This window comes from Orbicella franksi, chromosome 12 (assembly GCF_964199315.1).
Source record: "Orbicella franksi chromosome 12, jaOrbFran1.1, whole genome shotgun sequence".
Lineage (NCBI taxonomy): Eukaryota > Metazoa > Cnidaria > Anthozoa > Scleractinia > Merulinidae > Orbicella > Orbicella franksi.
In genome coordinates, this window is record NC_138156.1 from 10238732 (window position 1) to 10265335 (window position 26604).

The following is a 26604-nucleotide window of genomic DNA, read 5'->3' on the forward strand; positions in this document are numbered from 1 at the left end:
ATCCATCCTTTTATTTTCCTCGGACGGGCACTATGGGCTGATAGTCTCTCTCCGCGGCTGAACACGATCGCGACGTGTGATCAATTTAAACCAATACGAATCGGAGAAAATTTAGTGGTGACCTATAAAATGGGATAGGGGTTCTGAGGGGACAGCGGCCAATACCCAGTAAAAATTAAGGCCCCATCCCGGGTTACTACTGAGAGAATCAAGTCGCTTTTCATTTGCAAATCAATGCCAGTGAATAGTGGTGGTTATCATTACTGCTATTTCCATTGTTATGTTTTGTTAAACTACCACTGTTCAGCGTTCTAAACATGATTTATAGGTACCCTATGCTTAAACAAAATGTACTGTTAATACTGGGTTTCACTATAACGACGCTGATCGGCATTTAGGGACTTTGTGCGGAGGGGGGTGCGAACGCACTCGGTGCACATCCTCTAACTACAGGCCTGAGCTAGCAAGCGTGTAAAACTAATAATTAATTTCAAACACAATAATTAAACGAGTTCAAACACTTACCCAAAAATGTAGAAAAGCTACAAAAAATTGTGAAACCTAACCCCAGCTGTGCTCAAAGGATTTTGAATTCTGTGAAATCAATCGCGTAGATTGGTAGTTAAATAAATCAATCGCCCTTTAAACTTCCCCTGTTTACAAGCATAGAGCATCACGACAAATATGGGAAAATATTGAAAGAGTTTATTGACATTTCTTCACCTAACAGTTTTTATCTTACAAGACAAGCGCGAATCCACTTTTACCCGCTGGTACATTGTCACACTCATTATTAGTCTTGTTAATGTCACACAACATACACTACTGATTGTTTCAGTGTACAACAAATTCAAAATTAAAATGTTCTTTGTTAAGGACGCATCTTCTAAACTTAGGTGAACCTACAAATTACTCCGCTAAATAATTTTGAGACAAGTAATCTAAACTAGCTATAGCAATGATAGATATTGACAACTAATATCACACACTCTACCACTAATAAGGAAATATACTGGTTTTAGAACCCTTGAAATTTAAATTTTAAACAATGCAAGTTTTTAATCTTTTCCCCTCGAAACAATGCACACGTTACACTCGAAACGGAAAATAAATGTGGTAGCTACTTGAAAGGTAACTTTTCAGCTTCTTCTATTCTGTGAGTTTTTCTAATATGTAACGAACTAACGACTACCATTGACAAACAGTTTAAAATCATATATTTAACTTATAGCAATGAGTAAACCGATTCATATTACATTACAAGTGAGTGGGTGTATCTACTCAAAAATCTGAATGCGATGGTTCCGGTAGTCAGTCACTATCATCCTACCATCACTAAGAACTGCTGTAGAGATTGGAGTATAAAACTCTCCTATCCCGCTACCTTTTGTTCCAAACTTTTGTACAAACTTTCCACTCAGTTCAAACACCTGAACTCTGTTATTCTCTGCATCACAGACCATCAAGTGTCCTGCCTTGTTAACAGACAAGCAGCCAGGTTCATTGAACTCCCCGTCCCCCTCGCCCTCCTTTCCAAATTGGTAAACAAACTTCCCATCGCTATCGTGCACTTTGATACAGTGTTCATACCTGTCTGATACTATAAAATGGTTGTCATGTTGCACACAGTGATAGGGAAAGGTAAAAAAACCCTCTCCGCCAATTTTACGTAAAAACTGACCGCTAGGAGAAAAGATCTTGATTAGTTTGTTACTTGAATTAGCAACAATCTAATTTCCGTCACTGTCAATGGATAAACCATAAGGATCCTTGAGCTGGTGATCTAGATTTCCCTTTCCACCAAACTGGTTCAGGAACTGACCCTGCTCACTAACAACTTGGACTCGGTGGTTGTCACTGTCCACTACTACAATATGGCCATTCTTATCAAAAGCTATCCCAACAGGATAGTTAAACTCTCCCTGTTTATCACCCTTTCTACCAAACGATCTTAAGTCAGTTCCATCACTATTAAATACCCGAATTCTGTGTTTAATAAAATCAGTCACTGCAATTTCATTACGTTCATTCACTGCGACTCCCCAAAGGGCTAAAAACATTCCAGAAGCTGAGCCAGGTGGTCTAAACGATAGCACGGGTCTGAAATGTCTGGGTTTGACTTCAACAACAAAAGGGCTGCCATAAACGTGATCTTCATTTACCTTCACTGCCAAGTCACGTTTCCCGGTTTCTTTAGCGAAGTAACTGATCTTGAAGCTGCCGTCTTTGTTATCTTGAACTCGCGCTTTCGTTGTGCAGTCCTGTCCTTGATGATTTTTGATTTCCACTGTTACACAGTCACTCGCTTCATAACATTGTTCTCCATCAGCATTTGCTGTTGTCAAAACAAACTGTGCCTCAAGTCCAACAATAGCTTCACTTGTTCCTTTTCCTTGGGCGCTTGATTGATGCGCGCTAGTTTTGCTGATAAGTGTTTTGAAAGCGCCGATTCCTTCAGTGACGCTTTTCGCCATTAATGAATCGTTTTCTACGAAAATGAATCGACGAAAGCCTTCAAGGTCGCAGTCCACTTGGTCTTCTCCATCGATGACATCTTCCTTAAACATTGTGTTCAATGACTTTTCTAACTGTACAATCTCAGCGCTTGTGCTTCGCTTTAAAAGTGTTTCCGTTTTATCAATCCCTGTCTCGATAAGCTTTACTTGTTGGTCCCCATCGCGCTGTTCAGTTCGCAGACGTTCGTGAGATTCTTTTACTTGTTTGTCCACTTTGTTCGATATTTCCTTCTCCTTTGCTTCGATAACTGCCATCAAATGTTCAGCAAATCTGTGTACCTTTCGCTTGACGGCAGCGGCTTGTTGTTCAATATGAATGCAGTTCTCGTCAAGTTCAGCGATTTTGTTTCTCTTCTGTTGCGCTTTTTGTTTTTGCAATTCAATCGCTGATTTCACTTGTAACTTGCGTTCATTTGCAACTACCTCCAAAAGCATCTTGGCATGACCCTCATGATCTGTTAAAGCACAGGCGTTGCAGATTGCAACTTTACATCCCTTGCAAAAGAACTTCAGCTCTTCTTTTTCATGGTGTTTCTGTTGGCAAAATGCTGGTCGTTTTAACACGTCCTCGATGTCTTGATCTTGAAAGTCTTTAAGCGCCAACACTCGGTGTTCTTTGTTAACTCGAATGATGTTGTGCCCGGTAATACAGTCGTCACACCAGAATGCACAACACTGGAAACAGTACAAACTCTGTGCGCTTCTTTTGTCGCAATTTCCACATTTCACCCCCGTGGAATTACACTCTTTGATTGCCAACACATCTAGCAAACTGTTGATGCGAAAGTTGGTCGGCAAGTCCTTCAGGTTTCCACTGCTAGGGACTCTACTCTCTCTTCTACATTCTGGGCATGTAATGATATCATGGCGGCCACTCGTTCGTAGAATCCCGTTCAAGCAGTGAAGACAAAAACTGTGTAAACATGGCAGCTGTTTTGGATCAGTGAATGTGGTCATGCACACAGAACAGGATACTTCTTCGTCAAGATTGTCTAGTAAGGTTTTTATATCCATGATTAAAGGCAGAAAGACAAAATGGGTTTGGAGATGAAAACAACAACCTACAACAATGGAGCCTTGTGAAATAAAAATACCGTATTTATCAAACTATTAATATTGACCAATAACGAGAGATTATACATGCTGCATGACCTCTAGGAATTGTTTCTATTGGTCGCCGAGATTTCTAAGAATCTTGATCGCAAAAGTGTGACGGATTGCGAAACTCTTATGCAAGAGCCTCCCTGTCTCTCTCTTCGTCAAGAGACAATCATGCGTGTAAATATCAAAGCAAACAAATAACAAGCGTGACTGGTACATTTTGCAAAGTAGTATTTTTTGTAGGGAAATATTTGAAAACCAGTCCTCTCCAATTTATTTTACATTACCTCTTAAGAACACCCAGAATATGTTACCGTGATTTCAGCCAGCTAAGAGAAGGGCTGTAAAAAAAAAGGTTTATAACATTTGGAAAATGCTCATTTGTTTTATTCGGGTTCACGTGGTCTCCATATAAACAAGGGACATGCAAAGTTGAAGCGAAGAAAGCGTGCAAAAGGTGTTTTTTGTCAAAAATTCGTGACGTATTTGTCAGCTGATTGGCCTAATCACATTTTGCATATTCATGATGAGTATTGCTGATCTGAGGTGCTTGTTTGTCATTTTAAGGTATCTTACATCAAGGTCTACATCTAAAGTGCCCACCCATGTGCCAGCAACATAAATTTCAACTGGACTGAAGAATTTCTAAACGATTTATAAGAAATCCGTGTTGTTACGAATTACACCCACAGCCTTAGAGGAACACAGCCATGTTATCATAGAATTGAAAACAAACAAACAAACAAACACCAAGAAAATATACCTACAGTAGAAGTCATTTGCGTTCCCTCATGGGGTGAGAGATTCTCGCCCATATCAACTTTCTTTTCTCTGGTAAGTTCTCGCACGTTAAGAGATGCGCCACACTCGCGTTTCAGGTGCAGGAATCCCAAACAATGCTTGCCTAACTTTTTAAAAACTCCACTTTTAGCCCTCCACCAAATCTACGCACGTGTATTTCACTTGTGAAAAACTATCGATTTGCACAGGGTTTGGGTTGGACATTCTCGCCCATATCAACTTTCTTTACTCTCGTAAGTTCTCGCGCGCTTACAGATGCGCCACACTCGCGTTTCAGGTGCAGGGATCCCAACCAATCCTTACTAAACTTTTTAAAGATGCCACTTTTAGCCCTCACCCAATTCTACACACGTGTTTGATGTGCTTGGGTTAGACATTCTTTGTGCTTTATGTGCTTGGGTTGGATATTCTTGGGTTGGAGATTCCCGACCATATCAACTTTCTTTTCTCTCGTAAGTTCTCGCGCCTTTAGAGATGCCCCTCACTCGAGTTTTAAGTGCAGGGATCCCAACCAAACCTTACCAAACGTTTTAAAGATGCTACTTTTAGCCTTGCCCCAAATCTACACACGTGTATTTCACTTGTGGAAGTCTCTCGGTTTGTACAGTGCTTAGGTTGGACATTCCTGCCCATATCAACTTTCTTTTCTCTCGGAAGTTCTCGCACGTTTAGAGATACGCCACACTTGCGTTTTAGGTTCGGCAATTCCAAGCAATGCTTAGCTAACTTTTTAAAGATGCTACTTTTAGCCCTGCCGCAAATCAACACATGTTTTTTTCACTTTTGGAAAACAATCGATTTGCACAGTGTTTGGGTTGGAGATTCCCGCCAATATCAACTTTCCTTTCTCTCATAAGTTCTCGCGCGTTTAGAGATGCGCCACATCCGCACATTAGGTTCACGAATCCCAACCAATGCTTACCTAACTTTTTAAAGATGCTACTTTTAGCCCTCCCCGAAATCTACACACGTTTATTTTAGTTGTGGAATTCTATCGATTTGGACATTGCTTGGGTGAGAGATTCTTGCCACTATCAACTTTCTTTTCTTTCGCAAGTTTTCGCGCGTTTAGAGATGCGCCACACTTGTGTTTTAGCTGCAGGGATCCAAACCAATGCTTGCCTAACTTTTTTAAGATGCTGCTTTTAGCCCTCCCCCAAATCTACTCACGTGTATTTCGCTTGTGGAAGTATATCGATTTGGACAGTGCTTGGGTAAGAGATTCTCGCCACTATCAACTTTCTTTTGTCTCGTAAGTTCTCGCACGCTTAGAGATGCGCCACACTCGCGATTTAGGTGCAGGAATCCCAACCAGTGCTTACCTAACTTTTTAAAGATGCTACTTTTAGCACTTCCCCAAATCTACACACGTGTATTTTACTTGTTGAAGTCTTTCGATTTGGACAGTGCTTGCGTAAGAGATTCTCGCCCATAACAACTTTCTTTGCTCTTGTAAATTCTTCCGCGTTTAGAGATACGCCACACTCGCGTTTTAGGTGCGAGAATCCCAATAAATGCTTATTTTAGTTTTTAAAGATGCTACATTTAGTCCTCCCCCAAATCTACACACCTTTATTTTACTCGTGGAAGTCTATCGATTTGGACAGTGCTTGAGTGAGAAAGTTTCTCTCGTAAGTTCTCGTGCCTTTAAAGACGCGTCACACTCGCGTTTTGAATGCAGGGATCCCAACCAATGCTTACCTAAGTTTTTAAAGGTGCTACTTTTAGCCCTCCCCCAAATCTATACACGTGTTTGATGTGCTTGCGTTGGATATTCTTTGTGCTTGATTTTCTTTGGTTGGATATTAGTGGGTTGCAGATTCCCGCCCATATCAACTTTCTTTTATCTTGTATGTTCTCGCGCGTTTAGAGATGGGCCACACTCGAGTTCTAGGTGCAGGGATCCAAACCAATGCTTACCTAAATTTACAAAGATGCTACTTTTAGCCTTGCCCCAAATCTACACACGTGTATTTCACTTGTGGAAGTCTATCGATTTCGACAGTGCTTGAGTTGGACATTCTCGCCCATATCAACTTTCGTTTCTCTCGTATGTCCTCGCGCGTTTAGAGATGCGCCACACTCGCGTTTTAAGTGCGGGAATCCCAACCGATGCTTATCTAACTTTTTCAAGATGCTACTTTCCGCCTTGCCCCAAATCTCATACGTGTTTTTCACTAGTGGATGTCTACCGATTTGAAGAGTGCTTGGGTGTGCCATTCTTGCCTATATCAAGTTTGTTTTCTCTCGTAAGTTCTCGCGCGTTTAGAGATGCGCCACACTCGCTTTTAAGGTTCAAGAATCACAACCAATGCTTACCTAACTTTTTAAAGATGCTACCTTTAGCCCTCCCTAAAATCTACACACGTTTATTTTACTTGTGGAAGTCTATCGATTTGGACAGTGTTTGGGCGAAAGAATCTCGCACATATCATCTTTCTTTTCTCTCGTAAGTTTTCGTGCGTTTAGAGAAGCGCCACACTCGCGTTTTAAGTGCAGGGTCCTAAACAATGCTTACCTAACTTTTTAAAGGTGCTGGGTTTAGGCCTGCCCCAAATCTACACAAGTGTATTTCACTTGTTGAAGTCTTTCGATTTGCACACTGCTTGGGTTGGACATTTTAGCCCATATCAACTTTGTTTTCTCTCGTAAGTTCTCGCGCGTTTAGAGTTACGACACACTCGCGTTCAGGTAAAGGTATCCCATTCAATGCTTACCAAACCTTTTAAAGATGCTACTTTTAGTCTTGCCCCAAATCTACTCACGTGTTTTTCACTTGTGAAAACTATCGATTTGCACAGTGTTTGGGATGGAGATTCCTGCCCGTATTAACTTCGTTTTCTCTCGTAAGTTTTTGCGCGTTTCGAGCTTCGCCACACTCACGTTTTAGGTGCACGCATCCCAACCAATGCTTACCTAACATTTTAAAGAGGCTACTTTTAGCCCTGCCCCAAATCTACACACTTTTATTTCACTTGTGAAAGTCTATCGATTTGGACAGCGGTTGCTTGGGTGAGAGATTCTCGCCACTATCAACTTTCTTTCCTCTCGTAAGTTCTCGCGCGTTTAGAGATGGCACACGCTCGCGTTTTAGGTGCAGGGATCCCAACCAATGCTTACCTAACTTTTTAAAGGTGCTGGTTTTAGGCCTGCCCCAAATCTACACACTTGTATTTCACTTGTGAAAGTCTTTCGATTTGAACAGTGCTTGGGTGAGAGATCCTTGCGCATATCAATTTTCTTTCCTCTTGCAAGTTCTCGCGCGTTTAGACATGCGCCACACTTGCGCTTTACGTGCGGGAATCCCAACCAATGCTTACCTAGCTTTTTAAAAATGGTACTTTTAGCCCTGCCCCAAATCTACACACGTGTGTTTCACTTGTTGAAAACTATCGATTTGCACAGTTTTTGGGTTGGAGATTCCCGCCCATGCCAGCTTTCTTTTCTCTTGTAAGTTCTCCTGCGTTTAGATGTAAGACGGTCAAAACGGTCGACGTAGTTACGACAGATACGAATGTACGATTTAAGAGTTTATTGACAAAAATAGCTGAGACAATAACAAAATAAACGGGAACGAGTAACACAAGGGTTATTGAGAATATAGCATTCGAACTAAACTAGTGCTTGACTTGAGAACTTGAGTATAGCTCAGAATAAACCAACTGAATCAACTGAATTTGCTGAACAAATGGTTGCCAATTTATAACAGATTTGAGGAAAGTGTAGGAATAACTCTAAACCAAATAAGGCTAGGGAGTGTATTTGTTGCCCACGAATACAGGATTTAGCTAAGGGAACTAGGAGGTAACTTCTCCTACACAACAGGATTTAGCTAAGAGAAGTGTGTGGGAATGAATCACCAACACATACCAAAATAAGGTGTGTAAGGAAACCAAAATAATATAGGAAAATAACCCAAATAGTAAGAAGAAAAATAATAACACAACACTAATAAAAAAGTTTGAAAATTAGGACTGAAAATGAACTAAAGTGACCTTGTCACATAGAGATGCGCCACAATCGCGTTTTACGTGCGGGGATCCAAACCAATGCTTACCTAACTTTTTAAAGGTGCTGCTTTTAGCCCTCTTTCAAATCTGCATACGTGTATTTCACTTGTTAAAGTCTTTCGATTTGGACAGTGCTTGGGTGAGAGATCCTTGCCCATATCAACTTTCTTTTCTCTTTTAAGTTCTCGCGCTTTTAGAGAAGCGGCACACTTGAATTTTTGGTGCGGGAATCCCAACCAATGCTTACCTAACTTTGTAAAGGTGCTACTTTTTGCCCTCCCCCACATCTACACACCTGTATTTCACTTGTGGAAGTCTTTCGATTTGAACAGTGCTTGGGTGAGAGATTCTTGCCCATATCTACTTTCTTTTCTCTGGTAAGTTCTCCCGCGTTTAGAGATGCGCCACACTTGCGTTTTACGTGCGGGAATCCCAACCAATGCTTACCTAACTTTTTAAAGGTGCTACTTTTTATCTACACACGTGTTTTTCACTTGTGAAAAACTATGGATTTGGACAGTCTTTGGGTTGGAGATTCCCGCCCGTATCAGCTTTCTTTTGTCTCGTAGGTCCTCCCGATTTTAGAGATGCGCCACACTCGCGTTTTAGGAGCGGCATCCCAACCAATGCTTACCTAACTTTTTAAAGATGCTACTTTTAGCCCTCCATTAAATCTACACACCTTTATTTCACTTGTGGAAGTCTTTCGATTTGAACAGTACTTGGGTGCTGCTTTTAGCCCTCTTGCAAATCTGTACACGTGTATTTTACTTGTTAAAGTCTTTCGATTTGGACAGTGCTTGGGTGAGGGACCCTTGCCCATATCAACTTTCTTCTCTCTTGTAAGTTCGCGCGCGTTTAGAGATGCGCCACACTTGCAATTTAGGTGCGGGAATCCCAACCAATGCTTACCTAACTTTTTAAAGGTGCTACTTTTAGCCCTCCATTAAATCTATACACCTGTATTTCACTTGTGGAAGTCTTTCGATTTGAACAGTACTTGGGTGAGAGATTCTTGCCCATATCAACTTTCTTTTCTATTGTAAGTTCTCCCGCGTTTAGACATGCGCCACATTCGCGTTCTAGGTGCAGGGATCCCAACCAATGCTTACTTAATTTTTTATAGGTGCTGCTTTTAACCCTCCCCCAAATCTACACACGTGTACTTCACTTTTAAAGTCTCTCGATTTGGACAGTGCTTGGGTGAGAGATCCTTGCCCATGTCGACTTTCTTTTCTCTTGCAAGTTCTCGCGCGTTTAGAGATTCGCCACACTTGCGTTTTACGTGCGGGAATCCCAACCAATGCTTACCTAAGTTTTTAAAGGTTTTGTTTTTAGCCCTCTTGCAAATCTACACACGTGTATTTCACTTGTTAAGGTCTTTCGATTTGGAGAGTGCTTTGGTGAGAGATTCTTGCTCATATCAAGTGTTTTGTTTTCCATCGTAAGTTCTCGCGCGGTTAGAGATGCGCCACACTCGCGTTTTAGGTGCTGGGATTTTAATTAATGCTTACCTATCTATTTAAAGATGCTACTTTTAGCGCTACCCCAAATCTACGCACGTGTATTTTATTTGTTGAAGTCTTTAGATTTTAAGAGTGCTTGGCTGAGAGATTCTCGCCCGTATCAACTTTTTTTTCTCTCGGAAGTTCTCGCGCGTTTAGAGATGCGCCACACTCGCGTTTTTTGTCCGGAAATCCCAATCAATTCTTATCTAACGTTTTGGAAGGTGCTACTCTTAGCCCTGCCCCAAATCTACATACGTGTTTTTCACTTGTGGAAAACTATCGATTTGCACAGTGTTTGGGTTGGAAATTCCCGCCCATATCAGCTTTTTTTTCTCTCGTAAGTTGTTGCGCGTTTAGAGATGCGCCACACTCGCGTTTTAGGTGCGGGGATCCCAACCAATGCTTACGTAACTTTTTAAAGGTGCTGCTTTTAGCCCTCTTGCAAATCTACACACGTGCATTTCACTTGTTGAAGTCTTTCGATTTGGACAGTGCTTGACTGAGAGATCCCTGCCCATATCAACTTTGTTTTCTCTTGTAAGTTCTCGCGCGTTTAGAGATGCGCCACACTTGCATTTTAGGTGCAGGAATCCCAACCAATGCTTACCTAACTTTTTAAAGGTACTACTTTTAGCCCTCCCGCAAATCTACACAGCTGTATTTCACTTGTTGAGGTCTTTCGATTTCAACAGTGGTTGGGGGAGAGATTCTTGCCCATATCAACTTTTTTTCCTCTCGTAAGTTCTCGCGCGTTTAGAGATGGCACACGCTTGCGTTTTAGGTGCAGAGATCCCAACCAATGCTTACCTAACTTTTTAAAGATGCTGCTTTTAACCCTCCCCCAAATCTATACACGTGTATTTCACTTTTTAAAGTCTCTCGATGTGGACAGTGCTTGGGTGAGAGATCCTTGCCCATATCGACTTGCGTTTCCCTTGCAAGTTCTCGCGCGTTTAGGAATTCACCACACTTGCGTATTACGTGCGGGAATCCCAATCAATGCTTACCTAACTTTTTAAAGGTGCTACTTTTAGCCCTGCCCCAAATCTACACACGTGTGTTTCACTTGTGGAAAACTATCGATTTGCACAGTGTTTGGGTTGGAGCTTCCCGCCCATACCAGCTTTCTTTTCTCTCGTAAGTTCTCCCGCGTTTAGAGACGCGTCACACTCGCGTTTTAGGTGCGGGGATCCCAACCAATGCTTACCTAACTTTTTTAAGGTGCTTCTTTTAGCCCTCTTGGAAATCTACACACGTGCATTTCACTTTTTAAAGTCTTTTGATTTGGACAGTGCTATGGTGAGAGATCCTTGCCCATATCAACTTTTTTTTCCCTCGTAAGTTCTCGCGCGTTTAGAGATGCGCCACATTCGCGCCTTAGGTGCGGGGATTTTAATTAATACTAACCCATATTTTTAAAGATGCTACTTTTAGCGCTACCCTAAATCTACGCACGTGTATTTTATTTGTTGAAGTCTTTCGATTTGGACAGTGTTTGGGTGAGAGATTCTCTCCTATATCATTTTTTTTCTCTCTTGTAAGTTGTCGCGCGTTTAGAGATGCGCCACACTCGCGTTTTAGGTGCGGGGATCCCAACCAGTGCTTACCTAACTTTTTAAAGGTGCTGCTCTCAGCCTTCTTGAAAATCTACACACGTGTATTTGACTTATGGAAAACTATCGATTTGTACAGTGTTTGGGTTGGAGATTCCCGCCCATATCAACTTTGTTTTCTCTCGTAAGTTCTCGCGCGTTTAGAGATGCGCCACACTTGCGTTTTAGGTGCAGGGATCACAACCAATGCTTACCTGACTCTTGAAAGTAGCTACTTTTAGCCCTGCCCCAAATCTACACACGTGGTTTGTTACTTGTGGAAAACTTTCGATTAGCAGTGTTTGGGTTGGAGATTCCCGCCCATATCAACTTTGTTTTCTCTCGTAAGTTCTCGCGCGTTTAGAGATGCGCGACACTTGCGTTTTAGGTGCAGGGATCCCAACCAATGCTTACCTAACTCTTTAAAGGTGCTACTTTTAGCCCTGCCCCAAATCTACACACGTGTTTTTTTACTTGTGGAAAACTATTGATTTGCAGTGTTTGAGTTGGAGATTCCCTCCCAGATCAACTTTCTTTTCTTTCGTAAGTTCTTGCGCGTTTAGAGATGCGCCACAGTCTCGTTTTAGGTTCCCAACCACTGCTTACGTAACTTATTGAAGATGCTGGTTTTAGCCCTCCCCCAAATCTACACACGTTTATTTTACTTGAGGAAGTGTATCGATTAGGACAGTGCTTGTGTGAGAGATTCGCGCCCATATTAACTTTCCCATCTGCAAATCTTTGTAGGTCTCGTTTGACGGGAGTGGCTTGTTCTTCAATATGAATGCAGTTCTCGTCAAGTTCAGCGATTTTTTTTCTCTTGTGTTGCGCTTTTTGTTTGTGCAATTCAATCGCTGATTTCACTTGTAACTTGCGTTCAGTTGCAGCTACTTCCAAAAGCATCTTGGCATGACCTTCGTGATCTGTTAAAGCACAGGCGTTGCAAATGGCAACTTCACAGTCCCAGCAAAAGAACTTCAACTCTTCTTTTTTATGGTGTTTCTGCTGGCAAAAAGCTGGTCGTTTTAACACTTCCTCGATGTCTTGATCTTGAAATTCCTTAAGCGCCAACACTCGGTGTTCTTTGTTAACTGGAATTATGTTGTGCCCGGTGATACAGTCGTCACACCAGAATGCACAACACTGGAAACAGTACAAACTCTGTAGGCTACTTTTGTCGCAATTTCCACATTTCACTTCGGTGGAATTACACTCTTTGATTGCCAACACATCTAGCAAACTGTTGATGCGAAAGTTGGTCGGCAAGTCCTTCAGGTTTCCACTGCCAGGGACTCTACTCTCTCCTCTACATTCTGGGCAAGCTATGACATCATGGCGTCTACTCGTTCGTAGAATACCTTCCAAGCAGTGAAGACAAACACTGTGTAAACATGGCAGCTGTTTTGGATCAGTGAGTGTGGTCATGCACACAGAGCAGGATACTTCTTCATGACGATTGTCTAGCAAGGTTTTTATATCCATGTTTAAAGGCAGAAACAGAAAATGGGTTTGGAGATGAAAACAACAACCTCCAACAATGGAGCCCTGTGACATAAAAATACCGTCTTTATCAGACCGTTAATATTGGCCAATCACGAAAGATAAGACAAGCTGCACGATCTCTAGGAATTGTTTCTATTGGCCACCGTGACTTCCACGAATCTTGATCTCAAAAGTGTGACGGATTGCGAAACTTTGATGCAAGAGCCTCTCTGTCTTTCTCTTCGTCAAGAGACAATCATGCGTGTAAATCTCAAAGCAAACAAACAACAAGCATGACTGATACATTTTGCAAAGCAGTATTTTTTGAAGCAAAATATTTGAAAACCAGTCCTCTCCAATTTATTTTATATCACCTCTTAAGAACACCCAGAATATGTTACTGTGATTTTAGCCAGCTAAGAGAAGGGCGACAAGATATATTCCCAGGGGTCGGGGCTTGGGCTTCAATGTAGCAATATTTCCGGGAAACGTGCGACCTCAAACACAGCTATCCCTGAAAGACGAGCTCAATTTAATTCGCGATAGTTTCAACAGGGGAGGAAACAATGGAGAAAAGGTAAGCACTATTTTTCCGCTCTTGTATTCATTTGTGTTCACGAGCAGCTTTTCAGCTTTTGCTGCAGGTCAAATAGAAATTATGATAATAATCAAGTGATCAAGATTGGCATCGTCCGTGGTTCGTTACACATGGCAGCTCACCCGTCGAGATTCTTTTGATCATTAAATTCATAGCTTTAAACATTGTCAATACCAAGGTTGATGCAAGACTTTTGAGGAAAATGTGAATCGCAATCAAACCGAAGGTAATGTTGGGAATGATCAGATCAACTTGGTTGCGACTAGCATTGACTTTAACGCAGATCAGTTTGGATGTTCGACTTGTTGATGACGTACTATTGTTGATTTCCGAGAAAAGTACCGCGCTTGAAAGCGAAATCATTGTTTTAATTCTGAACAATATTTAGATTACTTAAATGAGCTCAATCAATCAGTCAGTTCCAGGTTGAATTTTAATGAGACTGCAGTGTTTTGCTGAATTTGAAATCCAGCCAAATTCACTCAATTGATGCCACTTTTACAATCAGAGGCTATTTCAAAATTGTGCGCATTAGTTTGTGTTTAAAGTGGTTTCTAGTATTTACTCTCTTATAGGAACGAGCACTTTAATTTCCTTTCGGCACAATAGGCTTTTGATTGAAATTTCGTGGTGGCTTTGTCTTCAAATATCATACCTAGAGCTCTCAGGTCAGTGATGTTATGAGTATCACTCACGCCGGCTAGTTTAAACACGAATCCATTGACCCAAGGATATCAAAACTGATTGATTTAATTCAATTCAGTTCATTTCTATAGCTTATGTCACCCACGGTCATAAAATAACACGTACTGAAACAAAACTCAAGAAAGTGCTGAAAGAAACGTAATATATACGAATACAAACCTTGCTTGCGTGACTAACAAGTTTTCTTTCTGTGGTCCAGAATTGAAATCAGACATTCTGTAGTCATGTTGAATACTTGGGTTCTCAAGTGACCACTTGTTTTAAATTTAACGCGTATCTAAGTATGCGCCGGAGAATTTTTTAAACTTTGCAACAGGTTTAATTGCTAGCCTTTCAATATTCTACTAAAACGAAGAACGTTTGTTAAAGGCTTATCTCCTAAATCTTAACGTGTCTATATATCACCGATTGTTTTGAAATCACGTTATCATAAACTTCCAAGTTTGTCATTTGCACTCAGCCATCTCAACCTTCCCCAGTGTTAACATGATCCTTCCTTTATTCTACTCTAAATTGGTAATTAAACTAATGTCTTAAGGCTTTTCTTAGAATTGAACGCATAGCTGCATACCACCACTGTATCATATCATAACGAATTGAACTCGCGCGAATCAGTCACGAACTGAGTGGGTCTGGCTTCACAGTCGCTTCTGGAGCACGCACAACAGGCGACCAGTAAAACCAGCCTAATATTTCTCTTGCAGGACGATCATCGTAATTGTTGCTCTGTTGGTGCTGATTGTGATTGCGTTGGCTGTAGTTCTTCCCGTCTATTTTTTTGTGATAAAAAAATCCGATCAATCATCTGACAATCCATCATCTGAAGATCCATCATCTGGTGGACCCTACAGAAAAGAGGCCGTCGCCACGGATACACCGCAATGCTCCCAAATCGGCAAGGACATTCTCAACGCCAACGGCTCGGCCGTGGATGCCGCCATCGCCGCCATGTTCTGCTTGGGGGTTATAAGCATGCATTCGTCCGGGATAGGAGGAGGTGGAGTAATGCTGGTGTACAACAGAAGCCTCCAGGAAGCCAGTGTCATCGACTTCAGAGAAACCGCTCCAGCACTAGCAAAAAGGGACATGTTTAAGGGCAACGAGGCGAAAGCCCAAAAAGGTATTCTTTTCCGCTTTGCACTCGGTGAAGACCTTTAATTGAAATATCAAGCAAATAATATAACGAGGTTCAGAAAAAGGCGGGAGAATGGCCGAACGGAAGAATGTTGCGGGTGCTGGATTTGACTGATTCAATATCCCGGATTCAACTCCCCAATTCTGATGACGTAACAAGCTCTTCTGCAGCGGTCACACGACAGCCCTGGGTTGAACTTGTCGGTAACACTATGGTGACTAGTCAATTAACCCGCCTTGCTCCTGCTGGGATTCTGTAGGCTGTAGCAAATTTACAAGCTATTCGTTTGTTAATTTTTCATGTCCGCAATTGGAACTGCATTCTATTGATGCCCCTGTAGCACTGATTCGGACACTTTAATTAAGTTTGTAATATCTCACACGTTTGAAGAAATAGGTTTGGGTTGTCCGGACTAAAGATGACCATTTAATTTTTTAAAACCTCGACTGATTTAAGCAAATACTACAAAGAGCACCTTAATATCTCCTTAGGTGGTCTGTCCATTGCCGTGCCTGGCGAGGTACGCGGTCAATACGAAGCTTGGGAAAAATACGGCTGGTTGCCATGGAAACAACTCGTTCAACCTGCCATCGATTTGGCCAGAAATGGATTTGAAATAACAGAAGCTGTGGAAGACGCTCTGAAAACGACTAAAGGAATCGAACAGGACATCAGAAATGATCCAGGATTGAGGTCAGTTCATTCATAGTCATGTAGTTACGTAACCTTTTTTTTTTTAGTTCCGCCACGTATCGACTCAGTTCAGAGGAAATTGTTCTTTCCTGCAAAGTGCAAAGTTGGTATCAACGAAACGCCTCTCTATCGCATGTCAAAAATAACGCACATGCACGTGACAAATCTAAACATACTCTTAGTAAATGTCACGAGAGGGTCACGTGTGTGAAGATTCTTTTTCTTACTTAATTCTCTCGAGCTTGGGCCTGACAAAGCTATAATTTTGTGTTGTTATTTTAATATTATTTCAGCGAACTGCTTCTGGATAAAAACAAAAAGCTTCGTAAAAAAGGAGACAAAATCAAGAACGAAAAGTATGCAAAGACCCTGGAACAAGTGCAAAACGAACCCAAATCGTTTTACAGTGGACTGCTGGCCAATGATATCGCGGAAGACATAAGAATAGTCAATGGGACCGTGTCTCTGGAAGATCTGAGGAAATACAAGTCGATCAGCAGAAAGCCATATAAGGGTGAACTCTCAGGCATGAATATGTATCTCACCCCACCCCCCACAAGCGGTGCTGTTTTAGCATTAATCTTGAACATTTTAAAAGGTGTGTGCTTAACCTAGTGTTTCCTTAAACGAGGTTAAGAGCCGAGAAAGGATTATTTGCAAACCACTTAAGTTCTTCGACGACAAATACAGTCGAACCTCCGGTTTCGTCCAGCTCTCGTAAGCGACCAGCTCTCCTCAGCAACCAGTTTTCCAAGATACCAAAATATTCCAAATCAAATCACCATATCTGGAACTTCTGGTATGCGACCACCTCTTGTAATCGACCACGACAACTTTTAGGCTAAAAGTTTGAAATTTTCTTTTGTTTGTAACCTCCTGTGAGCGACCACTCGACAGATATTAGAACGGAATTCGGATAATAAGTTGTTGTAACATTATCGCATTCCTGGACAGAACAAGAGACGGAAATTTCTCAATGAGAACTGACCGTACTTTTTATTCGAAATTGACTTAAGTCTCTGCAGTTACCATATGCTAATGAGGCAAAATTTTGACCCAGTATGGTCTAAGCTGTCGTAAGCGGCCAGCTAGGCTTGACATTTTGGGTGGTCGCTTACGAGAGGTTCCACTGTATTTGATATTACAGGATACAATCTGACGTCACCATTCAGTAATGACGTGAATTCCTCAGTATTGACGTATCATCGCATCATTGAAGCTTGCAAGTTCAGTTATGCATGGCGAAGTCGGCTTGGAGATCCAGCGTTTGATTCCGAGATAGACAAGGTGAGTTGAAGAGGCAGGAATCAAGAATAGCTCAGTTTTCATAATTAGGCGTGCCATGTCTCAGTAAATGCTCAATTCACACTCAGCGCTCAAGACGCATTCGACGTATGTTCAGAATAAACTCCATATTTATCTCGCATCTCGATCGACACAGATCCCTGCAGTGTACGGTCTTAATGGGCAGATGCGCGTGCGCTAGAAACGTCCAATCAAAGACACTGCACTGATCTACGTAGAGTTGCATGTACACCTTCATGTTCAGGATGGAATCGTTAATCGTTAATTGCAGAAATGGAGAGCGAAAGGTCTATTTATTCAAGCATAATCTCGATTGCTTTGTGTAGCATTGTTGAAAAAACTGAAGAGCGCGGTGCACAATGGCCAACTCCTTCTATGGCACGTGCCTGCAGGGAATCATGGTAGTTGTATTCATCAAAACGAATATCCATTCTAAGACGATAAATACGCTACCATGATTCCATGAAGGCTCATCTCATAAAGGGGAATTGGTCATTGCAAGTTTCAATGACAATTAAGTCTACGTGATACAACCAAGTGAAATGATCGCTCTCGATTTCTATGAGGTAATACGGTAGTAGTTCAACTATTAACTTAAACAAATCTGGAACTCATATTGTCTAATTGTTAATTGTTAATAGCAGGTGATTGCCTATCCAATCAAAATGGCAAGTTCGTGAGTAGATATCCATTAGTTTTTTTAGTCCATCAGAGAGTGGAGTTTCTGCAAGAATACTTTCTTAAAGTTTATACCACGTTTCACCACAGGTTGCTAGAAAGATGTTAAACCAAACAACAGGCGACCGTTTACGTCAGAAAATATGGGATAACATGACGCACGACAACGTATCATATTACGCGCAATCATTCTCAGACGCTGATTACGGCACAACACACGTGGCTGTTTTGGCGCCAAATGGTGACGCGGTTTCTGTAACAACCACAATCAACAGGAGGTAGGTTTGGAACTTCTTGTTAGTTATAAATCAATGATAAATCGAGATTTTCTGCTATTTAGCTAGAGTTCAGGAGCCCATCACTAGGAGCGTACAACTCCCATGCTAAGCCTCTGTCACGGCATTTTTACAGACCGGTCTATTTTGGGGCTTTTTTTCCCCCGAAATAGGTCATTTCCTGTCTACATGAACGCGCATCGGTAAAGAAAAAAATGGCGGCCTAAGATGGACATGTCGACAAAGTAAATACGCTAATTAAAAATTAAAACCGTGCTTGTGATTGGTCACTGAGGTTCTTGCGGTGGGGTGGAGGGGGTCCAAATTCGCGGTAAATTCAAACTAAAAATAGATCGGTCTGTGAAAACGCCGTGACAGGAATATGGGATAGTTGCAACATCCTAGTGTTGGGCTCCTGCCAGAGGTGCATTACAGTGTTGTTTTGTCTACTATTCGTAGGAGCAATCAAAACCCACTAAATGTATATTTTTTTGCCTTAAACTTAACGTGAGTTCTCGCAAAGTTGCCATAACAGCATGACATCATTACGAACGCCACGTTGCCAAGCAACCTCTCTGATGTCACTTACAGGCTCGTTCATGATTCTGGACAAACCCTTTTCCCTGCACAGCCTGTTAGCTGACATTTTGATTAAAAATCAGTTACCACATGACTGACGTACATTCTCACTGTTGTTTCTTGACAGATTTGGATCCAGATATCGATCTAACGTCACAGGAATCATCTACAACGACGAGATGGATGATTTTGACATTCCCGGTCACAACATAGTGGACGGTATTTCTCCATCTCCTTTTAACTTTCCCGAGCCAAACAAGCGACCTTTCTCGTCCATATCTCCCGCCATTTTGACAAACAACGACGGCAGAGTTCAGCTTGTGATCGGCGCCTCTGGCGGGAAAAGGATCACCACTGCCGTGTCTCTGGTATGTTTAATAGCATTATGTTTCGAACAAGAGAAAATGAAGGGTACGAGCCGGGTTCATCTGCCATACAGGACTTATTTCCAAGTTTATCACTCTCAGGTTATTTTTAGATCAATTCTGATTTTTCAAATCGCAGAAAGGTCCACGGATAGTTAATCATGTGACGCGAATTTTCTCACGTGGACTGCCCGCGTGAGAAAAACTTGACTTGACTTTACACTTAATTTGACTTTACACTTAATTTCATCCTCCAAGAAAACATTTGCGCAACGCTTGTCGTAACGTTACACGCGGGAGTACTGGGTACCACTCTAAAAATAACTTGCCAGGGATTATCTTTAGAATAAAACTTGGGAAATAACTCTCTTACCTAACCCTAACCCTTCATCCTCTCTTGATTTCAAACCCATAACTCTTACGATACAAGAACAAATACTTTAAAACACAAATGTGATTGGTGTTTTACATTAACCGTGAAATCGTCGTTATGAGACTCGGGCCAATTCATGTTCGTATACTGAGGTCTGTCAGCTTGGACTTAGGTTCTCTGTCTAAATTCAGCGGATAACAGTTTTGTTCACATGCGCAGGTGTTAATGAACAAGTTGTGGTTTGAACAATCCTTATCTGACGCGGTGGACAAGCCTCGACTGCATACTCAACTGGTGCCCGATCAGGATGTATCTTATGAAAAGATACCTTTTGACACTTCTGGCAAATATCGCATGTCACACGAAATATTGGAAGGTTTGGAAAAACGCGGGCACAACGTAACTGGCGCGGAATTCTTTGCCGTGGTGCAGGCAGTATTCCGAGACCCTAAAAAGGGAATATTCGCCAAATCAGACCCGAGGAAACACGGCGCGCCCGCGGGACAATAGAACACTTGTCCCGATGCCGATCTCGAAAACTCTTGTAGTATGATTACATTCACACTAGTATTGAAGAGTGACCAAAACATTATATTAGCTAGTAAAATTAGAGTTGCAGCTTTTGATACGCGAAACGTGTACTGAAATTAAGTATCTTGTTTTTTCAAAATCAGGGCCAGTTGTTTGTTACTCTTTCCAACCATAACAAAATGTTTCAATATGGGAAAAATCTTGTAGTTAATGAACGATATTGACGCATGATTCCGTGATTAATGAAAAACATTCATGCTTTGCATTTCTTCACTTATCTTTGTTTTTCATATCGACTCCATTTGATGTAATATGTTCATTTAAGCTCGTTCCCAGTTCCTTTGGGGTGCGTTTTGTCCCCTAGAGGCCTGAAAACGGGATAATGGTTTACTTTTTTCGACGCTGCTTAGCATTGATGAAAAATATGTCTTTACTTAGAAATCAGGATGCACATGTTGTAGATAGAATAAACAAAATCTTTTCAGTAATGTTTCCTGGAAGTGTTGGTTTCCAGCAAAATTGCAATGTTTGCGAGAAAAAACATGCATAACACACCCTTACATGAAAAAAGAAAAAGAAAGCACCGAGATAAGCAAAAGTCTCGGCTCCCAACTCCCGCCTTTTCCGTCCTGTTGCCGTATCCTGTAAATTAGGAGACTCCACAAATATCCTAGCCACTTAGCTGTGAGGTTCCTAGGCGAAAGCAAGTCTGTTTTTCAGCCCAGGCACGATATTTCGTTTGCTTGTTTGTCCTGAAGTCTCTCAGACGATTAATACAATTCATCAAATAGCATTTTGGGTTCTTGTCTTTGAAACATTCTAACGAATGAATAAATGACAAAACTTAACATTTTTCGTTTTTCCCTTGCTTCCTCCCCTCTTTGAACTCCCGTTTCCCTTATTTCCTCTCCCGTTTGCCGTACCTCTTCCGTATCGTCCTCCTCCCCCACCCCCCCCCCCCCCGAAGAAAGTTTCATTTGACTTATCAAGAAGTTTTTTCTCCATTTTAAAAGCGATCTGGGACAGGAAAACTCCAAGTGAATTTTGGCTGCTGTCTTCCCCTGTGAACAATGATTAAGTATCACGACAAAACTATGTGAAAATATTGAAACAATTTATTGACACTTCTCTAGCTAACATTTTCAGTCTTACAAGACAGCTTGTATCTGCCTTTAGCGAGTAAATAGCCACACGCTTTTTAATGTCACATAACATACAGTACTGCTTAGTTACAACAAATTCGGAATTGAAATAATCTTTGTGAAAGATATTTCCGCTAAACTTAGCTCAGCCTATCAGTTATACAGCTGAGACAAGTAATCTAAACTACCTATGGCAATGATAGATATTGACAACTAATATCACACAATCTACAACTATGTAATTAAGAAAACATAATGGTTTAGAACCCTTGAAATTTAAATTTTAAACAATGTAAGTTTTAAACAATGTAATGTAAATGTTACAGTCGAAACGGAAATTAAATATGATAACTATGACGGTACATTTTCAGCTATCTCTATTCTGTGAGATTTTATTATATGTAACCTGCTACAGACTAGCACCGACAGATAGTGCAAAATCATGTTCTAAACTTCACTCATAGCAATGAGGGAACTGATTCATATTACATCACAAGTGAGTGGAACATATCTATTCAAAAATCTGAATGCGATGGTTCCCGAAGTCAGCCACAACTATCCTACCATCACTAAGAACCGCTGTAGAGTCTGGAGTATGAAACTCTCCTATCCCGCTACCTTTTGTTCCAAACTTTTTTACAAACGTTCCACTCAGTTCAAACACCTGAACTCTGTGATTCCCTGTATCACAGACCATCAAGTGTCCTGCCTTGTTAACAGACAAGCAGCCAGGTCCATTCAACTCCCCTTCCCCCTCGCCCTGCTTTCCAAATTGGTAAACAAACTTCCCATCGCTATCGTGCACTTTGATACAGTGTTCACTCCTGTCTGATACTATAAAATTGTTGTCATGTTGCACACAGTGATAGGGAGAGGTAAAAGAACCCTCTCCGCCAATTTTACGTAAAAACTGACCGCTAGGAGAAAAGATCCTGATTAGTTTGTCACCTGAATCAGCAACAATATAATTTCCGTCACTGTCTATGGATAAACCATAAGGATCCCTGAGCTGGTGATCTAGATTTCCCTTTCCACCAAACTGGTTCAGGAATTGACCCTGCTCACTAAAAACTTGGACTCGGTGGTTATTATTGTCCACCACTACAATATGGCCATTCTTATCAAAAGCTATCCCGGTAGGAAAGTTAAACTCTCCCTGTTTATCACCATTTCTACCAAATGATCTTAAGTAAGTTCCATCACTACTAAATACCCGAATTCTCTGGTTAATAAAATCAGTCACTGCAATTTCATTACGTTCATTCACTGCGACTCCACAAAGGGCTAAAAACATTCCAGTTCGTCCAAACGATAGCACGGGTCTGAAATGTCTGGGTTTGACTTCAACAACAAAAGGGCTGCCATAAACGTGATCTTCATTTACCTTCACTGCCAAGTCACGTTTCCCGGTTTCTTTAGCGAAGTAACTGATCTTGAAGCTGCCGTCTTTGTTATCTTGCACTCGCGCTTTCGTTGTGCAGTCCTGTCCTTGATGATTTTTGATTTCCACTGTTACACAGTCACGCGCTTCATAACATTGTTCTCCATCAGCATTTGTTGTTGTCAAAACAAACTGTGCTTCAAGTCCAACAATAGCTTCACTTGTTCCTTTTCCTTGGGCGCTTGATTGATGCGCGCTAGTTTTGCTGATAAGTGTTTTGAAAGCGCCGATTCCTTCAGTGACGCTTTTCGCCATTAATGAATCGTTTTCTACGAAAATGAATCGACGAAAGCCTTCAAGGTCGCAGTCCACTTGGTCTTCTCCATCGATGACATCTTCCTTAAACATTGTGTTCAATGACTTTTCTAACTGTACAATCTCAGCGCTTGTGCCTCGCTTTAAAAGTGTTTCCGTTTTCTCAATCCCTGTCTCGATAAGCTTTACTTGTTTGTCCACTTCGTGCTGTTCAGTTCGCAGACGTTCTTGAGATTCTTTTACTTGTTTGTCCACTTTGTTCGATATCTCCTTCTCCTTTGCTTCGATAACTGCCATCAAATGTTCAGCAAATCTGTGTACCTTTCGTTTGACGGCAGCGGCTTGTTCTTTAATATGAATGCAGTTCTCGTCAAGTTCAGCGATTTTGTTTCTCTTCTGTTGCGCTTTTTGTTTTTGCAATTCAATCGCTGTTTTCACTTGTAACTTGCGTTCATTTGCAACTACCTCCAAAAGCATCTTGGCATGACCTTCATGATCTGTTAAAGCACAGGCGTTGCAAATGGCAACTTCACAGCCCTTGCAAAAGAACTTCAACTCTTCTTTTTCATGGTGTTTCTGTTGGCAAAATGCTGGTCGTTTTAACACTTCCTCGATGTCTTGATCTTGAAAGTCTTTAAGCGCCAACACTCGGTGTTCTTTGTTGACTCGAATTATGTTGTGCCCGGTTATACAGTCGTCACACCAGAATGCACAACACTGGAAACAGTACAAACTCTGCGCGCTTCTTTTGTCGCAATTTCCACATTTCACCCCCGTGGAATTACACTCTTTGATTGCCAACACATCTAGCAAACTGTTGATGCGAAAATTGGTCGGCAAGTCCTTCAGGTTTCCACTGCTAGGGACTCTACTCTCTCTTCTACATTCTGGGCATGTAATGATATCATGGCGGCCACTCGTTCGTAGAATCCCGTTCAAGCAGTGAAGACAAAAACTGTGTAAACATGGCAGCTGTTTTGGATCAGTGAATGTGGTCATGCACACAGAACAGGATACTTCTTCGTGAAGATTGTCTAGCAAGGTTTTTATATCCATGATTAAAGGCAGAAAGACAAAATGGGTTTGGAGATGAAAACAACAACCTACAACAATGGAGCCTTGTGAAATAAAAATACCGTATTTATCAAACTATTAATATTGACCAATAACGAGAGATTATACATGCTGCATGACCTCTAGGAATTGTTTCTATTGGTCGCCGAGATTTCTAAGAATCTTGATCGCAAAAGTGTGACGGATTGCGAAACTCTTATGCAAGAGCCTCCCTGTCTCTCTCTTCGTCAAGAGACAATCATGCGTGTAAATATCAAAGCAAACAAATAACAAGCGTGACTGGTACATTTTGCAAAGTAGTATTTTTTGTAGGGAAATATTTGAAAACCAGTCCTCTCCAATTTATTTTATATCACCTCTTAAGAACACCCAGAATATGTTACCGTGATTTCAGCCAGCTAAGAGAAGGGCTGTAAAAAAAAAGGTTTATAACATTTGGAAAATGCTCATTTGTTTTATTCGGGTTCACGTGGTCTCCATATAAACAAGGGACATGCAAAGTTGAAGCGAAGAAAGCGTGCAAAAGGTGTTTTTTGTCAAAAATTCGTGACGTATTTGTCAGCTGATTGGCCTAATCACATTTTGCATATTCATGATGAGTATTGCTGATCTGAGGTGCTTGTTTGTCATTTTAAGGTATCTTACATCAAGGTCTACATCTAAAGTGCCCACCCATGTGCCAGCAACATAAATTTCAACTGGACTGAAGAATTTCTAAACGATTTATAAGAAATCCGTGTTGTTACGAATTACACCCACAGCCTTAGAGGAACACAGCCATGTTATCATAGAATTGAAAAAACAAACAAACAAACAAACAAACACCAAGAAAATATACCTACAGTAGAAGTCGTTTGCGTTCCCTCATGGGGTGAGAGATTCTCGCCCATATCAACTTTCTTTTCTCTGGTAAGTTCTCGCACGTTAAGAGATGCGCCACACTCGCGTTTCAGGTGCAGGAATCCCAAACAATGCTTGCCTAACTTTTTAAAAACTCTACTTTTAGCCCTCCACCAAATCTACGCACGTGTATTTCACTTGTGAAAAACTATCGATTTGCACAGGGTTTGGGTTGGACATTCTCGCCCATATCAACTTTCTTTACTCTCGTAAGTTCTCGCGCGCTTACAGATGCGCCACACTCGCGTTTCAGGTGCAGGGATCCCAACCAATCCTTACTAAACTTTTTAAAGATGCTACTTTTAGCCCTCACCCAATTCTACACACGTGTTTGATGTGCTTGGGTTAGACATTCTTTGTGCTTTATGTGCTTGGGTTGGATATTCTTGGGTTGGAGATTCCCGACCACATCAACTTTCTTTTCTCTCGTAAGTTCTCGCGCGTTTGCAGATGCGCCACTCTCGCGTTTTAGGTGCAAGGATCCCAACCAATGCTTACCTAACTTTTTAAAGGTGCTGCTTTTAGCCCTCCCTCAAACCTACTCACGTGTTTGATGTGCTTGGGTTGGACATTCTTTGTGCTTGATTTGCTTGGGTTGGATATTCTTGGGTTGGAGATTCCCGTCCATATCAACTTTCTTTTCTCTCGTAAGTTCTCGGGCGTTTAGAGATGCGCCATAGTAGAGTTTTAGGTGCAGGGATCTCAAACAATGGTTACCTAACTTTTTAAAAATGCTACTTTTAGCCTTGCCCCAAATCTACACACGAGTATTTCACTTGTGGAAGTCTATCGATTTGGACAGTGCTCGGGTTGAAGATTCTCGCCCATATCAACTTCATATCAACGGAAGTTTTCGCGCGGTTAAAGATGCGCCACACTCGCGTTTTAGGTGCGGGAATCCTAACCAATGCTGACCTAACTTTTTAAAGATGCTACTTTCAGCCTTACCCCAAATCTAGACACGTGTTTTCCACTTGTGAAAAACTATCGATTTGCACAGTGTTTGGGTTGGAAATTCCTGCCCATATCAACTTCCTTTTCTCTCGTAAGTTCTCGCGCTTTTACAAACGCGCCACACTCGCGTTTTAGGTGCAGGGATTCCAACAGTTGCATACCTAACTTTTTAAAGGTGCTGCTTTTAGCCCTCCCCCAAATCTACACACTTGTTTGGTGTGCTTGGGTTGGACATTTTTTGTGCTTGATGTGCTTGTGTTGGAGATTCCGGACCATATCAACTTTATTTTATCTCGTAAGTTCTCGTGCCTTTAGAGATGCCCCTCACTCGAGTTTTAAGTGTAGGAATCCCAACCAATCCTTACGAAACGTTTTAAAGATGCTACTCTTAGCCTTGCCCCAAATCTACACACGTGTATTTCACTTGTGGAAGTCTCTCGGTTTGTACAGTGCTTAGGTTGGACATTCCTGCCCATACAAACTTTCTTTTCTCTCGGAAGTTCTCGCACGTTTAGAGATACGCCACACTTGCGTTTTAGGTTCGGCAATTCCAAGCAATGCTTAGCTAACTTTTTAAAGATGCTACTTTTA

General features: G+C 41.5%; 4 protein-coding genes across 4 annotated transcripts; 1 reads left to right on the top strand and 3 right to left on the bottom strand.

Moving 5' to 3' along the window:
- Nucleotides 1-318: 318 nt before the first annotated feature.
- Nucleotides 319-26329, bottom strand: LOC145462615 (E3 ubiquitin-protein ligase TRIM45-like). Its single transcript, XM_081446182.1, has 2 exons — nucleotides 21679-26329; nucleotides 319-1063 (listed from the first exon to the last, which is right to left on the bottom strand). Exon 1 carries the CDS (start codon nucleotides 24139-24141, stop codon nucleotides 21901-21903), a length of 2241 nt encoding a protein of 746 aa, XP_081302308.1. The 5' UTR covers nucleotides 24142-26329; the 3' UTR covers nucleotides 319-1063; nucleotides 21679-21900.
- Nucleotides 1055-3860, bottom strand: LOC145462616 (E3 ubiquitin-protein ligase TRIM71-like). The gene has a single exon (XM_081446184.1). The coding sequence runs from the start codon at nucleotides 3528-3530 to the stop codon at nucleotides 1731-1733; it is 1800 nt and encodes a 599-aa protein (XP_081302310.1). The 5' UTR covers nucleotides 3531-3860; the 3' UTR covers nucleotides 1055-1730.
- LOC145463607 (E3 ubiquitin-protein ligase TRIM56-like) lies at nucleotides 3939-13358 on the bottom strand. Its single transcript, XM_081447373.1, has 2 exons — nucleotides 12194-13358; nucleotides 3939-3958 (listed from the first exon to the last, which is right to left on the bottom strand). Exons 1-2 carry the CDS (start codon nucleotides 13080-13082, stop codon nucleotides 3939-3941), a joined length of 909 nt encoding a protein of 302 aa, XP_081303499.1. The 5' UTR covers nucleotides 13083-13358.
- LOC145462617 (glutathione hydrolase 1 proenzyme-like) lies at nucleotides 13491-21199 on the top strand. The gene is made up of 8 exons (XM_081446185.1): nucleotides 13491-13587; nucleotides 15018-15433; nucleotides 15940-16141; nucleotides 16435-16739; nucleotides 17289-17428; nucleotides 18215-18402; nucleotides 19106-19346; nucleotides 19936-21199. The coding sequence occupies exons 1-8, from the start codon at nucleotides 13577-13579 to the stop codon at nucleotides 20224-20226; spliced, it is 1794 nt and encodes a 597-aa protein (XP_081302311.1). The 5' UTR covers nucleotides 13491-13576; the 3' UTR covers nucleotides 20227-21199.
- Nucleotides 26330-26604: the final 275 nt, after the last annotated feature.

Coding starts and splice junctions, on each gene's coding strand:
- LOC145462616 (XM_081446184.1), bottom strand. CDS start 3,530: ATGGATATAAAAACCTTACTAGACAATCTTGACGAAGAAGTATCCTGT.
- LOC145462617 (XM_081446185.1), top strand. Junction 16,740..17,288: donor AATCTTGAACATTTTAAAAG/GTGTGTGCTTAA, acceptor TTGATATTACAG/GATACAATCTGACGTCACCA. Junction 18,403..19,105: donor ACAACCACAATCAACAGGAG/GTAGGTTTGGAA, acceptor GTTTCTTGACAG/ATTTGGATCCAGATATCGAT.
- LOC145463607 (XM_081447373.1), bottom strand. CDS start 13,082: ATGTCACAGGGCTCCATTGTTGGAGGTTGTTGTTTTCATCTCCAAACC. Junction 3,959..12,193: donor TAATCGATACACTTCCTCAA/GTAAAATAAACG, acceptor TTTTTTTTACAG/CCCTTCTCTTAGCTGGCTGA.
- LOC145462615 (XM_081446182.1), bottom strand. CDS start 24,141: ATGGATATAAAAACCTTGCTAGACAATCTTCACGAAGAAGTATCCTGT.